We start from the raw sequence: 13,856 nt of genomic DNA on the forward strand, positions 1-13,856 counted from the left end.
GATTTTCCCATAGTTGCGATTTTCCCATAGTTGCGTTTTTCCCATAGTTGCGTTTTTCCCATAGTTGCGTTTTTCCCATAATTGCGTTTTTCCCATAATTGCGTTTTTCCCATAATTGCGTTTTTCCCATAATTGCGTTTTTCCCATAATTGCGTTTTTCCCATAATTGCGTTTTTCCCATAATTGCGTTTTTCCCATAATTGCGTTTTTCCCATAATTGCGTTTTTCCCATAATTGCGTTTTTCCCATAATTGCGTTTTTCCCATAATTGCGTTTTTCCCATAATTGCGTTTTTCCCATAATTGCGTTTTTCCCATAATTGCGTTTTTCCCATATTTGCGTTTTTCCCATATTTGCGTTTTTCCCATATTTGCGTTTTTCCCATATTTGCGTTTTTCCCATATTTGCGTTTTTCCCATATTTGCGTTGTTCCCATATTTGCGTTGTTCCCATATTTGCGTTGTTCCCATATTTGCGTTGTTCCCATATTTGCGTTGTTCCCATATTTGCGTTGTTCCCATATTTGCGTTGTTCCCATATTTGCGTTGTTCCCATATTTGCGTTGTTCCCATATTTGCGTTGTTCCCATATTTGCGTTGTTCCCATATTTGCGTTGTTCCCATATTTGCGTTGTTCCCATATTTGCGTTGTTCCCATATTTGCGTTGTTCCCATATTTGCGTTGTTCCCATATTTGCGTTGTTCCCATATTTGCGTTTTTCCCATATTTGCGTTTTTCCCATATTTGCGTTTTTCCCATATTTGCGTTTTTCCCATATTTAATTGCGTTTTTCCCATATTTGCGTTTTGAGAAGAGGCAGATTTGAGGTAACTAAAAATTTGAAGTTATTGAAGTGCATAAGAGGGAGAACTGCAGATGTGGGGAATACTAGCTTTTTTTATGCATCCCCAATTTTACCACCTTTTCGTTTTCCCGCTAATGCGTTTTATAAATTTCATATGTTTTCCCATATATGCGTTTTCCTCATATTTGCGTTTTTCCCATATTTGCGTTTTTCCCATATTTGCGTTTTTCCCATATTTGCGTTTTTCCCATATTTGCGTTTCCCCATATTTGCGTTTTCCCCATATTTGCGTTTTTCCCATATTTGCGTTTTTCCCATATTTGCGTTTTTCCCATATTTGCGTTTTTCCCATATTTGCGTTTTTCCCATATTTGCGTTTTTCCCATATTTGCGTTTTTCCCATATTTGCGTTTTTCCCATATTTGCGTTTTTCCCATATTTGCGTTTTTCCCATATTTGCGTTTTTCCCATATTTGCGTTTTTCCCATATTTGCGTTTTTCCCATATTTGCGTTTTTCCCATATTTGCGTTTTTCCCATATTTGCGTTTTTCCCATATTTGCGTTTTTCCCATATTTGCGTTTTTCCCATATTTGCGTTTTTCCCATATTTGCGTTTTTCCCATATTTGCGTTTTTCCCATATTTGCGTTTTTCCCATATTTGCGTTTTTCCCACTTTTGCGTTTTTCCCACTTTTGCGTTTTTCCCACTTTTGCGTTTTTCCCACTTTTGCCTTTTTCCCACTTTTGCCTTTTTCCCACTTTTGCCTTTTTCCCACTTTTGCGTTTTTCCCACTTTTGCGTTTTTCCCACTTTTGCGTTTTTCCCACTTTTGCGTTTTTCCCACTTTTGCGTTTTTCCCACTTTTGCGTTTTTCCCACTTTTGCGTTTTTCCCACTTTTGCGTTTTTCCCACTTTTGCGTTTTTCCCACATTTGCGTTTTTCCCACATTTGCGTTTTTCCCATATTTGCGTTTTTCCCATATTTGCGTTTTTCCCATATTTGCGTTTTTCCCATATTTGCGTTTTTCCCATATTTGCGTTTTTCCCATAATTGCGTTTTTCCCATATTTGCGTTTTTCCCATATTCCCGTTTTGAGAAGAGGCAGATTTGAGGTAACTAAAAATTAAAATTTGAAGTTATTGAAGTGCATAAGAGGGAGAACTGCACATGTGGGGAATACTAGCTTTTTTTATGCATCCCCAACTTTACCACATTTTCGTTTTCCCTCTAATGCGTTTTATAAATTTCATATGTTTTCCCATATATGCGTTTTCCTCATATTTGCGTTTTTCCCATATTTGCGTTTTTCCCATATTTGCGTTTTTCCCATATTTGCGTTTTTTCCCATATTTGCGTTTTTCCCATATTTGCGTTTTTCCCATATTTGCGTTTTTCCCATATTTGCGTTTTTCCCATATTTGCGTTTTTCCCATATTTGCGTTTTTCCCATATTTGCGTTTTTCCCATATTTGCGTTTTTCCCATATTTGCGTTTTTCCCATATTTGCGTTTTTCCCATATTTGCGTTTTTCCCATATTTGTGTTTTTCCCATATTTGCGTTTTTCCCATATTTGCGTTTTTCCCATATTTGCGTTTTTCCTTATATATGCGTTTTTCCTCATATATGCGTTTTTCCTCATATATTCGTTTTCCTCATATATGCGTTTTCCTCATATATGCGTTTTCCTCATATATGCGTGTTCCTCATATATGCATTTACCTCATATATGCATTTACCTCATATATGCCTTTTCCTCATATATGCCTTTTCCTCATATATGCGTTTTCCTCATATATGCGTTTTCCTCATATATGCGTTTTCCTCATATATGCGTTTTCCTCATATATGCGTTTTCCTCATATATGCGTTTTCCTCATATATGCGTTTTCCTCATATATGCGTTTTCCTCATATATGCGTTTTCCTCATATATGCGTTTTCCTCATATATGCGTTTTCCTCATATATGCGTTTTCCTCATATATGCGTTTTCCTCATATATGCGTTTTCCTCATATATGCGTTTTCCTCATATATGCGTTTTCCTCATATATGCGTTTTCCTCATATATGCGTTTTCCTCATATATGCGTTTTCCTCATATATGCGTTTTCCTCATATATGCGTTTTCCTCATATTTGCGCTTTTCCTCATATTTGCGCTTTTCCTCATATTTGCGCTTTTCCTCATATTTGCGCTTTTCCCATATTTGCGCTTTTCCCATATTTGCGCTTTTCCCATATTTGCGCTTTTCCCATATTTGCGCTTTTCCCATATTTGCGCTTTTCCCATATTTGCGCTTTTCCCATATTTGCGCTTTTCCCATATTTGCGCTTTTCCCATATTTGCACTTTTCCCATATTTGCGCTTTTCCCATATTTGCGCTTTTCCCATATTTGCGTTTTTCCCATATTTGCGCTTTTCCCATATTTGCGCTTTTCCCATATTTGCGCTTTTCCCATATTTGCGCTTTTCCCATATTTGCGCTTTTCCCATATTTGCGCTTTTCCCATATTTGCGCTTTTCCCATATTTGCGCTTTTCCCATATTTGCGCTTTTCCCATATTTGCGTTTTTCCCATAGTTGCGTTTTTCCCATAGTTGCGTTTTTCCCATAGTTGCGTTTTTCCCATAGTTGCGTTTTTCCCATAGTTGCGTTTTTCCCATAGTTGCGTTTTTCCCATAGTTGCGTTTTTCCCATAGTTGCGATTTTCCCATAGTTGCGATTTTCCCATAGTTGCGTTTTTCCCATAGTTGCGTTTTTCCCATAGTTGCGTTTTTCCCATAATTGCGTTTTTCCCATAATTGCGTTTTTCCCATAATTGCGTTTTTCCCATAATTGCGTTTTTCCCATAATTGCGTTTTTCCCATAATTGCGTTTTTCCCATAATTGCGTTTTTCCCATAATTGCGTTTTTCCCATAATTGCGTTTTTCCCATAATTGCGTTTTTCCCATAATTGCGTTTTTCCCATAATTGCGTTTTTCCCATAATTGCGTTTTTCCCATAATTGCGTTTTTCCCATAATTGCGTTTTTCCCATAATTGCGTTTTTCCCATATTTGCGTTTTTCCCATATTTGCGTTTTTCCCATATTTGCGTTTTTCCCATATTTGCGTTTTTCCCATATTTGCGTTTTTCCCATATTTGCGTTGTTCCCATATTTGCGTTGTTCCCATATTTGCGTTGTTCCCATATTTGCGTTGTTCCCATATTTGCGTTGTTCCCATATTTGCGTTGTTCCCATATTTGCGTTGTTCCCATATTTGCGTTGTTCCCATATTTGCGTTGTTCCCATATTTGCGTTGTTCCCATATTTGCGTTGTTCCCATATTTGCGTTTTTCCCATATTTGCGTTTTTCCCATATTTGCGTTTTTCCCATATTTGCGTTTTTCCCATATTTGCGTTTTTCCCATATTTGCGTTTTTCCCATATTTAATTGCGTTTTTCCCATATTTGCGTTTTGAGAAGAGGCAGATTTGAGGTAACTAAAAATTTGAAGTTATTGAAGTGCATAAGAGGGAGAACTGCAGATGTGGGGAATACTAGCTTTTTTTATGCATCCCCAATTTTACCACCTTTTCGTTTTCCCGCTAATGCGTTTTATAAATTTCATATGTTTTCCCATATATGCGTTTTCCTCATATTTGCGTTTTTCCCATATTTGCGTTTTTCCCATATTTGCGTTTTTCCCATATTTGCGTTTTTCCCATATTTGCGTTTCCCCATATTTGCGTTTTCCCCATATTTGCGTTTTTCCCATATTTGCGTTTTTCCCATATTTGCGTTTTTCCCATATTTGCGTTTTTCCCATATTTGCGTTTTTCCCATATTTGCGTTTTTCCCATATTTGCGTTTTTCCCATATTTGCGTTTTTCCCATATTTGCGTTTTTCCCATATTTGCGTTTTTCCCATATTTGCGTTTTTCCCATATTTGCGTTTTTCCCATATTTGCGTTTTTCCCATATTTGCGTTTTTCCCATATTTGCGTTTTTCCCATATTTGCGTTTTTCCCATATTTGCGTTTTTCCCATATTTGCGTTTTTCCCATATTTGCGTTTTTCCCATATTTGCGTTTTTCCCATATTTGCGTTTTTCCCATATTTGCGTTTTTCCCATATTTGCGTTTTTCCCATATTTGCGTTTTTCCCATATTTGCGTTTTTCCCATATTTGCGTTTTTCCCACTTTTGCGTTTTTCCCACTTTTGCGTTTTTCCCACTTTTGCCTTTTTCCCACTTTTGCCTTTTTCCCACTTTTGCCTTTTTCCCACTTTTGCGTTTTTCCCACTTTTGCGTTTTTCCCACTTTTGCGTTTTTCCCACTTTTGCGTTTTTCCCACTTTTGCGTTTTTCCCACTTTTGCGTTTTTCCCACTTTTGCGTTTTTCCCACTTTTGCGTTTTTCCCACTTTTGCGTTTTTCCCACATTTGCGTTTTTCCCACATTTGCGTTTTTCCCATATTTGCGTTTTTCCCATATTTGCGTTTTTCCCATATTTGCGTTTTTCCCATATTTGCGTTTTTCCCATATTTGCGTTTTTCCCATATTTGCGTTTTTCCCATATTTGCGTTTTTCCCATATTTGCGTTTTTCCCATATTTGCGTTTTTCCCATATTTGCGTTTTTCCCATATTTGCGTTTTTCCCATATTTGCGTTTTTCCCATATTTGCGTTTTTCCCATATTTGCGTTTTTCCCATATTTGCGTTTTTCCCATATTTGCGTTTTTCCCATTTTTGCGTTTTTCCCATTTTTGCGTTTTTCCCATTTTTGCGTTTTTCCCATTTTTGCGTTTTTCCCATTTTTGCGTTTTTCCCATTTTTGCGTTTTTCCCATTTTTGCGTTTTTCCCATTTTTGCGTTTTTCCCATTTTTGCGTTTTTCCCATTTTTGCGTTTTTCCCATTTTTGCGTTTTTCCCATTTTTGCGTTTTTCCCATTTTTGCGTTTTTCCCATTTTTGCGTTTTTCCCATTTTTGCGTTTTTCCCATTTTGGCGTTTTTCCCATTTTGGCGTTTTTCCCATTTTGGCGTTTTTCCCATTTTGGCGTTTTTCCCATTTTGGCGTTTTTCCCATTTTGGCGTTTTTCCCATTTTGGCGTTTTTCCCATTTTGGCGTTTTTCCCATTTTGGCGTTTTTCCCATTTTGGCGTTTTTCCCATTTTGGCGTTTTTCCCATTTTGGCGTTTTCCCCATTTTGGCGTTTTTCCCATTTTGGCGTTTTTCCCATTTTGGCGTTTTTCCCATTTTGGCGTTTTTCCCATTTTGGCGTTGTTCCCATATTTGCGTTTTTCCCATATTTGCGTTTTTCCCATATTTGCGTTTTGAGAAGAGGCAGATTTGAGGTAACTAAAAATTTGAAGTTATTGAAGTACATAAGAGGGAGAACTGCAGATGTGGGGAATACTAGCTTTTTTTATGCATCCCCAATTTTACCACATTTTCGTTTTCCCGCTAATGCGTTTTATAGATTTCATATGTTTTCCCATATATGCGTTTTCCTCATATTTGCGTTTTTCCCATATTTGCGTTTTTCCCATATTTGCGTTTTTCCCATATTTGCGTTTTTCCCATATTTGCGTTTTTCCCATATTTGCGTTTTTCCCATATTTGCGTTTTTCCCATATTTGCGTTTTTCCCATATTTGCGTTTTTCCCATATTTGCGTTTTTCCCATATTTGCGTTTTTCCCATATTTGCGTTTTTCCCATATTTGCGTTTTTCCCATATTTGCGTTTTTCCCATATTTGCGTTTTTCCCATATTTGCGTTTTTCCCATATTTGCGTTTTTCCCACTTTTGCGTTTTTCCCACTTTTGCGTTTTTCCCACTTTTGCGTTTTTCCCACTTTTGCGTTTTTCCCACTTTTGCGTTTTTCCCATATTTGCGTTTTTCCCATATTTGCGTTTTTCCCATATTTGCGTTTTTCCCATATTTGCGTTTTTCCCATATTTGCGTTTTTCCCATATTTGCGTTTTTCCCATATTTGCGTTTTTCCCATATTTGCGTTTTTCCCATATTTGCGTTTTTCCCATATTTGCGTTTTTCCCATATTTGCGTTTTTCCCATATTTGCGTTTTTCCCATATTTGCGTTTTTCCCATATTTGCGTTTTTCCCATTTTTGCGTTTTTCCCATTTTTGCGTTTTTCCCATTTTTGCGTTTTTCCCATTTTTGCGTTTTTCCCATTTTTGCGTTTTTCCCATTTTTGCGTTTTTCCCATTTTTGCGTTTTTCCCATTTTTGCGTTTTTCCCATTTTTGCGTTTTTCCCATTTTTGCGTTTTTCCCATTTTTGCGTTTTTCCCATTTTTGCGTTTTTCCCATTTTTGCGTTTTTCCCATTTTTGCGTTTTTCCCATTTTTGCGTTTTTCCCATTTTTGCGTTTTTCCCATTTTGGCGTTTTTCCCATTTTTGCGTTTTTCCCATTTTGGCGTTTTTCCCATTTTGGCGTTTTTCCCATTTTGGCGTTTTTCCCATTTTGGCGTTTTTCCCATTTTGGCGTTTTTCCCATTTTGGCGTTTTTCCCATTTTGGCGTTTTTCCCATTTTGGCGTTTTTCCCATTTTGGCGTTTTTCCCATTTTGGCGTTTTTCCCATTTTGGCGTTTTTCCCATTTTGGCGTTTTTCCCATTTTGGCGTTTTTCCCATTTTGGCGTTTTTCCCATTTTGGCGTTTTTCCCATTTTGGCGTTTTTCCCATTTTGGCGTTTTTCCCATTTTGGCGTTTTTCCCATTTTGGCGTTTTTCCCATTTTGGCGTTGTTCCCATTTTGGCGTTGTTCCCATTTTGGCGTTGTTCCCATTTTGGCGTTGTTCCCATTTTGGCGTTGTTCCCATTTTGGCGTTGTTCCCATTTTGGCGTTTTTCCCATATTTGCGTTTTTCCCATATTCGCGTTTTGAGAAGAGGCAGATTTGAGGTAACTAAAAATTTGAAGTTATTGAAGTACATAAGAGGGAGAACTGCAGATGTGGGGAATACTAGCTTTTTTTATGCATCCCCAATTTTACCACATTTTCGTTTTCCCGCTAATGCGTTTTATAGATTTCATATGTTTTCCCATATATGCGTTTTCCTCATATTTGCGTTTTTCCCATATTTGCGTTTTTCCCATATTTGCGTTTTTCCCATATTTGCGTTTTTCCCATATTTGCGTTTTTCCCATATTTGCGTTTTTCCCATATTTGCGTTTTTCCCATATTTGCGTTTTTCCCATATTTGCGTTTTTCCCATATTTGCGTTTTTCCCATATTTGCGTTTTTCCCATATTTGCGTTTTTCCCATATTTGCGTTTTTCCCATATTTGCGTTTTTCCCATATTTGCGTTTTTCCCATATTTGCGTTTTTCCCATATTTGCGTTTTTCCCATATTTGCGTTTTTCCCATATTTGCGTTTTTCCCATATTTGCGTTTTTCCCATATTTGCGTTTTTCCCATATTTGCGTTTTTCCCATATTTGCGTTTTTCCCATATTTGCGTTTTTCCCATATTTGCGTTTTTCCCATATTTGCGTTTTTCCCATATTTGCGTTTTTCCCATATTTGCGTTTTTCCCATATTTGCGTTTTTCCCATATTTGCGTTTTTCCCATATTTGCGTTTTTCCCATATTTGCGTTTTTCCCATATTTGCGTTTTTCCCATATTTGCGTTTTTCCCATATTCGCGTTTTGAGAAGAGGCAGATTTGAGGTAAAAAATTTGAAGTTATTGAAGTTCATAAGAGGGAGAACTGCAGATGTGGGGAATACTAGCTTTTTTTATGCATCCCCAATTTTACCACATTTTCGTTTACCCTCTAATGCGTTTGTAAATTTCATATGTTTTCCCATATATGCGTTTTCCTCATATTTGCGTTTTCCTCATATTTGCGTTTTTCCCATATTTGCGTTTTTCCCATATTTGCGTTTTTCCCATATTTGCGTTTTTCCCATATTTGCGTTTTTCCCATATTTGCGTTTTTCCCATATTTGCGTTTTTCCCATATTTGCGTTTTTCCCATATTTGCGTTTTTCCCATATTTGCGTTTTTCCCATATTTGCGTTTTTCCCATATTTGCTATAAATTTCATATGTTTTCCCATATATGCATTATCCTCATATTTGCGTTTTTCCCATATTTGCGTTTTTCCCATATTTGCGTTTTTCCCAGATTTGCGTTTTTCCCATATTTGCGTTTTTCCCATATTTGCGTTTTTCCCATATTTGCGTTTTTCCCATATTTGCGTTTTTCCCATATTTGCGTTTTTCCCATATTTGCGTTTTTCCCATATTTGCGTTTGTCCCATATTTGCGTTTGTCCCATATTTGCGTTTGTCCCATATTTGCGTTTGTCCCATATTTGCGTTTGTCCCATATTTGCGTTTGTCCCATATTTGCGTTTTTCCCATATTTGCGTTTTTCCCATATTTGCGTTTTTCCCATATTTGCGTTTTTCCCATATTTGCGTTTATCCCATATTTGCGTTTCTCCCATATTTGCGTTTTTCCCATATTTGCGTTTTTCCCATATTTGCGTTTTTCCCATATTTGAGTTTTTCCCATATTTGCGTTTTTCCCATATTTGCGTTTTTCCCATATTTGCGTTTTTCCCATATTTGCGTTTTTCCCATATTTGCGTTTTTCCCATATTTGCGTTTTTCCCATATTTGCGTTTTTCCCATATTTGCGTTTTTCCCATATTTGCGTTTTTCCCATATTTGCGTTTTTCCCATATTTGCGTTTTTCCCATATTTGCGTTTTTCCCATATTTGCGTTTTTCCCATATTTGCGTTTTTCCCATATTTGCGTTTTTCCCATATTTGCGTTTTTCCCATATTTGCGTTTTTCCCATATTTGCGTTTTTCCCATATTTGCGTTTTTCCCATATTTGCGTTTTTCCCATATTTGCGTTTTTCCCATATTTGCGTTTTTCCCATATTCGCGTTTTTCCCATATTCGCGTTTTGAGAAGAGGCAGATTTGAGGTAACTAAAAATTTGAAGTTATTGAAGTGCATAAGAGGGAGAACTGCAGATGTGGGGAATACTAGCTTTTTTATGCATCCTCAATTTTACCACATTTTCGTTTTCCCTCTAATGCGTTTTATAAATTTCATATGTATTCCCATATATGCGTTTTCCTCATATTTGCGTTTTTCCCATATTTGCGTTTTTCCCATAATTGCGTTTTTCCCATAATTGCGTTTTTCCCATATTTGCGTTTTTCCCATAATTGCGTTTTTCCCATAATTGCGTTTTTCCCATATTTGCGTTTTTCCCATATTTGCGTTTTTCCCATATTTGCGTTTTTCCCATATTTGCGTTTTTCCCATATTTGCGTTTTTCCCATATTTGCGTTTTTCCCGTATTTGCGTTTTTCCCATATTTGCGTTTTTCCCGTATTTGCGTTTTTCCCGTATTTGCGTTTTTCCCGTATTTGCGTTTTTCCCATAATCGCGTTTTTCCCATAATCGCGTTTTTCCCATAATCGCGTTTTTCCCATATTTGCGTTTTTCCCATATTTGCGTTTTTCCCATATTTGCGTTTTTCCCGTATTTGCGTTTTTCCCATATTTGCGTTTTTCCCATATTTGCGTTTTTCCCATATTTGCGTTTTTCCCATATTTGCGTTTTTCCCATATTTGCGTTTTTCCCATATTTGCGTTTTTCCCATATTTGCGTTTTTCCCATATTTGCGTTTTTCCCATATTTGCGTTTTTCCCATATTTGCGTTTTTCCCATATTTGCGTTTTTCCCATATTTGCGTTTTTCCCATATTTGCGTTTTTCCCATATTTGCGTTTTTCCCATATTTGCGTTTTTCCCATATTCGCTTTTTGAGAAGAGGCAGATTTGAGGTAATTAAAAATTTGAAGTTATTGAAGTGCATAAGAGGGAGAACTGCAGATGTGGGGAATACTAGCTTTTTTTATGCATCCCCAATTTTACCACATTTTCGTTTTCCATCTAATGCGTTTTATAAATTTCATATGTTTTCCCATATATGCGTTTTCCTCATATTTGCGTTTTTCCCATATTTACCTTTTTTCCATATTTGCCTTTTTCCCATATTTGCCTTTTTCCCATATTTGCGTTTTTCCCATATTTGCGTTTTTCCCATATTTGCGTTTTTCCCATATTTGCGTTTTTCCCATATTTGCGTTTTTCCCATATTTGCGTTTTTCCCATATTTGCGTTTGTCCCATATTTGCGTTTTTCCCATATTTGCGTTTTTCCCATATTTGCGTTTTTCCCATATTTGCGTTTTTCCCATATTTGCGTTTTTCCCATATTTGCGTTTTCCCCATATTTGCGTTTTCCCCACATTTGCGTTTTCCCCACATTTGCGTTTTCCCCATATTTGCGTTTTCCCCATATTTGCGTTTTCCCCATATTTGCGTTTTCCCCATATTTGCGTTTTCCCCATATTTGCGTTTTCCCCATATTTGCGTTTTCCCCATATTTGCGTTTTCCCCATATTTGCGTTTTCCCCATATTTGCGTTTTCCCCATATTTGCGTTTTCCCCATATTTGCGTTTTCCCCATATTTGCGTTTTCCCCATATTTGCGTTTTCCCCATATTTGCGTTTTCCCCATATTTGCGTTTTCCCCATATTTGCGTTTTTACCATATTTGCGTTTATCCCATATTTGCGTTTTTCCCATATTTGCGTTTTTCCCATATTTGCGTTTTTCCCATATTTGCGTTTTTCCCATATTTGCGTTTTTCCCACATTTGCGTTTTTCCCACATTTGCGTTTTTCCCACATTTGCGTTTTTCCCACATTTGCGTTTTTCCCACATTTGCGTTTTTCCCACATTTGCGTTTTTCCCACATTTGCGTTTTTCCCACATTTGCGTTTTTCCCATATTTGCGTTTTTCCCATATTTGCGTTTTTCCCATATTTGCGTTTTTCCCATATTTGCGTTTTTCCCATATTTGCGTTTTTCCCATATTTGCGTTTTTCCCATATTTGCGTTTTTCCCATATTTGGGTTTTTCCCATATTTGGGTTTTTCCCATATTTGGGTTTTTCCCATATTTGCGTTTTTCCCATATTTGCGTTTTTCCCATATTTGCGTTTTTCCCATATTTGCGTTTTTCCCATATTTGCGTTTTTCCCATATTTGCGTTTTTCCCATATTTGCGTTTTTCCCATATTTGCGTTTTTCCCCATATTTGCGTTTTCCCCATATTTGCGTTTTCCCCATATTTGCGTTTTCCCCATATTTGCGTTTTCCCCATATTTGCGTTTTCCCCATACTTGCGTTTTCCCCATATTTGCGTTTTCCCCATATTTGCGTTTTCCCCATATTTGCGTTTTCCCCATATTTGCGTTTTCCCCATATTTGCGTTTTCCCCATATTTGCGTTTTCCCCATATTTGCGTTTTCCCCATATTTGCGTTTTCCCCATATTTGCGTTTTCCCCATATTTGCGTTTTCCCCATATTTGCGTTTTCCCCATATTTGCGTTTTCCCCATATTTGCGTTTTTCCCATATTTGCGTTTTTCCCATATTTGCGTTTTTCCCACATTTGCGTTTTTCCCACATTTGCGTTTTTCCCACATTTGCGTTTTTCCCACATTTGCGTTTTTCCCACATTTGCGTTTTTCCCACATTTGCGTTTTTCCCACATTTGCGTTTTTCCCACATTTGCGTTTTTCCCACATTTGCGTTTTTCCCACATTTGCGTTTTTCCCACATTTGCGTTTTTCCCACATTTGCGTTTTTCCCACATTTGCGTTTTTCCCACATTTGCGTTTTTCCCACATTTGCGTTTTTCCCACATTTGCGTTTTTCCCACATTTGCGTTTTTCCCACATTTGCGTTTTTCCCACATTTGCGTTTTTCCCACATTTGCGTTTTTCCCACATTTGCGTTTTTCCCATATTTGCGTTTATCCCATATTTGCGTTTATCCCATATTTGCGTTTATCCCATATTTGCGTTTATCCCATATTTGCGGTTTTCCCATATTTGCGTTTTTCCCATATTTGCGTTTTTCCCATATTTGCGTTTGTCCCATATTTGCGTTTGTCCCATATTTGCCTTTGTCCCATATTTGCCTTTGTCCCATATTTGCGTTCTTCCCATATTTGCGTTCTTCCCATATTTGCGTTCTTCCCATATTTGCGTTCTTCCCATATTTGCGTTCTTCCCATATTTGCGTTCTTCCCATATTTGCGTTTTTCCCATATTTGCGTTTTTCCCATATTTGCGTTTTTCCCATATTTGCGTTTTTCCCATATTTGCGTTTTTCCCATATTTGCGTTTTTCCCATATTTGCGTTTTTCCCATATTTGCGTTTTTCCCATATTTGCGTTTTTCCCATATTTGCGTTTTTCCCATATTTGCGTTTTTCCCATATTTGCGTTTTTCCCATATTTGCGTTTTTCCCATATTTGCGTTTTTCCCATATTTGCGTTTTTCCCATATTTGCGTTTTTCCCATATTTGCGTTTTTCCCATATTTGCGTTTTTCCCATATTTGCGTTTTTCCCATATTTGCGTTTTCCCCATATTTGCGTTTTCCCCATATTTGCGTTTTCCCCATATTTGCGTTTTCCCCATATTTGCGTTTTCCCCATATTTGCGTTTTCCCCATATTTGCGTTTTCCCCATATTTGCGTTTTCCCCATATTTGCGTTTTCCCCATATTTGCGTTTTCCCCATATTTGCGTTTTCCCCATATTTGCGTTTTCCCCATATTTGCGTTTTCCCCATATTTGCGTTTTCCCCATATTTGCGTTTTCCCCATATTTGCGTTTTCCCCATATTTGCGTTTTCCCCATATTTGCGTTTTCCCCATATTTGCGTTTTCCCCATATTTGCGTTTTCCCCATATTTGCGTTTTCCCCATATTTGCGTTTTCCCCATATTTGCGTTTTCCCCATATTTGCGTTTTCCCCATATTTGCGTTTTCCCCATATTTGCGTTTTCCCCATATTTGCGTTTTCCCCATATTTGCGTTTTCCCCATATTTGCGTTTTCCCCATATTTGCGTTTTCCCCATATTTGCGTTTTCCCCATATTTGCGTTTTCCCCATATTTGCGTTTTCCCCATATTTGCGTTTTCCCCATATTTGCGTTTTCCCC

The 13,856-nt window shown here is 37.3% G+C and overlaps 2 protein-coding genes across 2 annotated transcripts; both read right to left on the reverse strand.

The window, feature by feature from the left end:
- Positions 1 to 914: 914 nt before the first annotated feature.
- LOC126252213 (uncharacterized) lies at positions 915 to 1,871 on the reverse strand. Its single transcript, XM_049953084.1, has one exon. The coding sequence runs from the start codon at positions 1,869 to 1,871 to the stop codon at positions 915 to 917; it is 957 nt and encodes a 318-aa protein (XP_049809041.1).
- Positions 1,872 to 6,228: 4,357 nt separating this feature from the next.
- On the reverse strand, positions 6,229 to 7,662 carry LOC126252214 (triadin-like). The gene has a single exon (XM_049953085.1). It carries the CDS (start codon positions 7,660 to 7,662, stop codon positions 6,229 to 6,231), a length of 1,434 nt encoding a protein of 477 aa, XP_049809042.1.
- Positions 7,663 to 13,856: the final 6,194 nt, after the last annotated feature.

This window comes from Schistocerca nitens, chromosome 4, assembly GCF_023898315.1.
Source record: "Schistocerca nitens isolate TAMUIC-IGC-003100 chromosome 4, iqSchNite1.1, whole genome shotgun sequence".
Taxonomy (NCBI): Eukaryota; Metazoa; Arthropoda; class Insecta; order Orthoptera; family Acrididae; genus Schistocerca; species Schistocerca nitens.

What these genes read in the sequence shown, in the direction of transcription:
- LOC126252214 (XM_049953085.1), bottom strand. Translation starts at nt 7,662, where the DNA reads ATGGGAAAAACGCCAAAATGGGAACAACGCCAAAATGGGAACAACGCC.
- LOC126252213 (XM_049953084.1), bottom strand. Translation starts at nt 1,871, where the DNA reads ATGGGAAAAACGCAATTATGGGAAAAACGCAAATATGGGAAAAACGCA.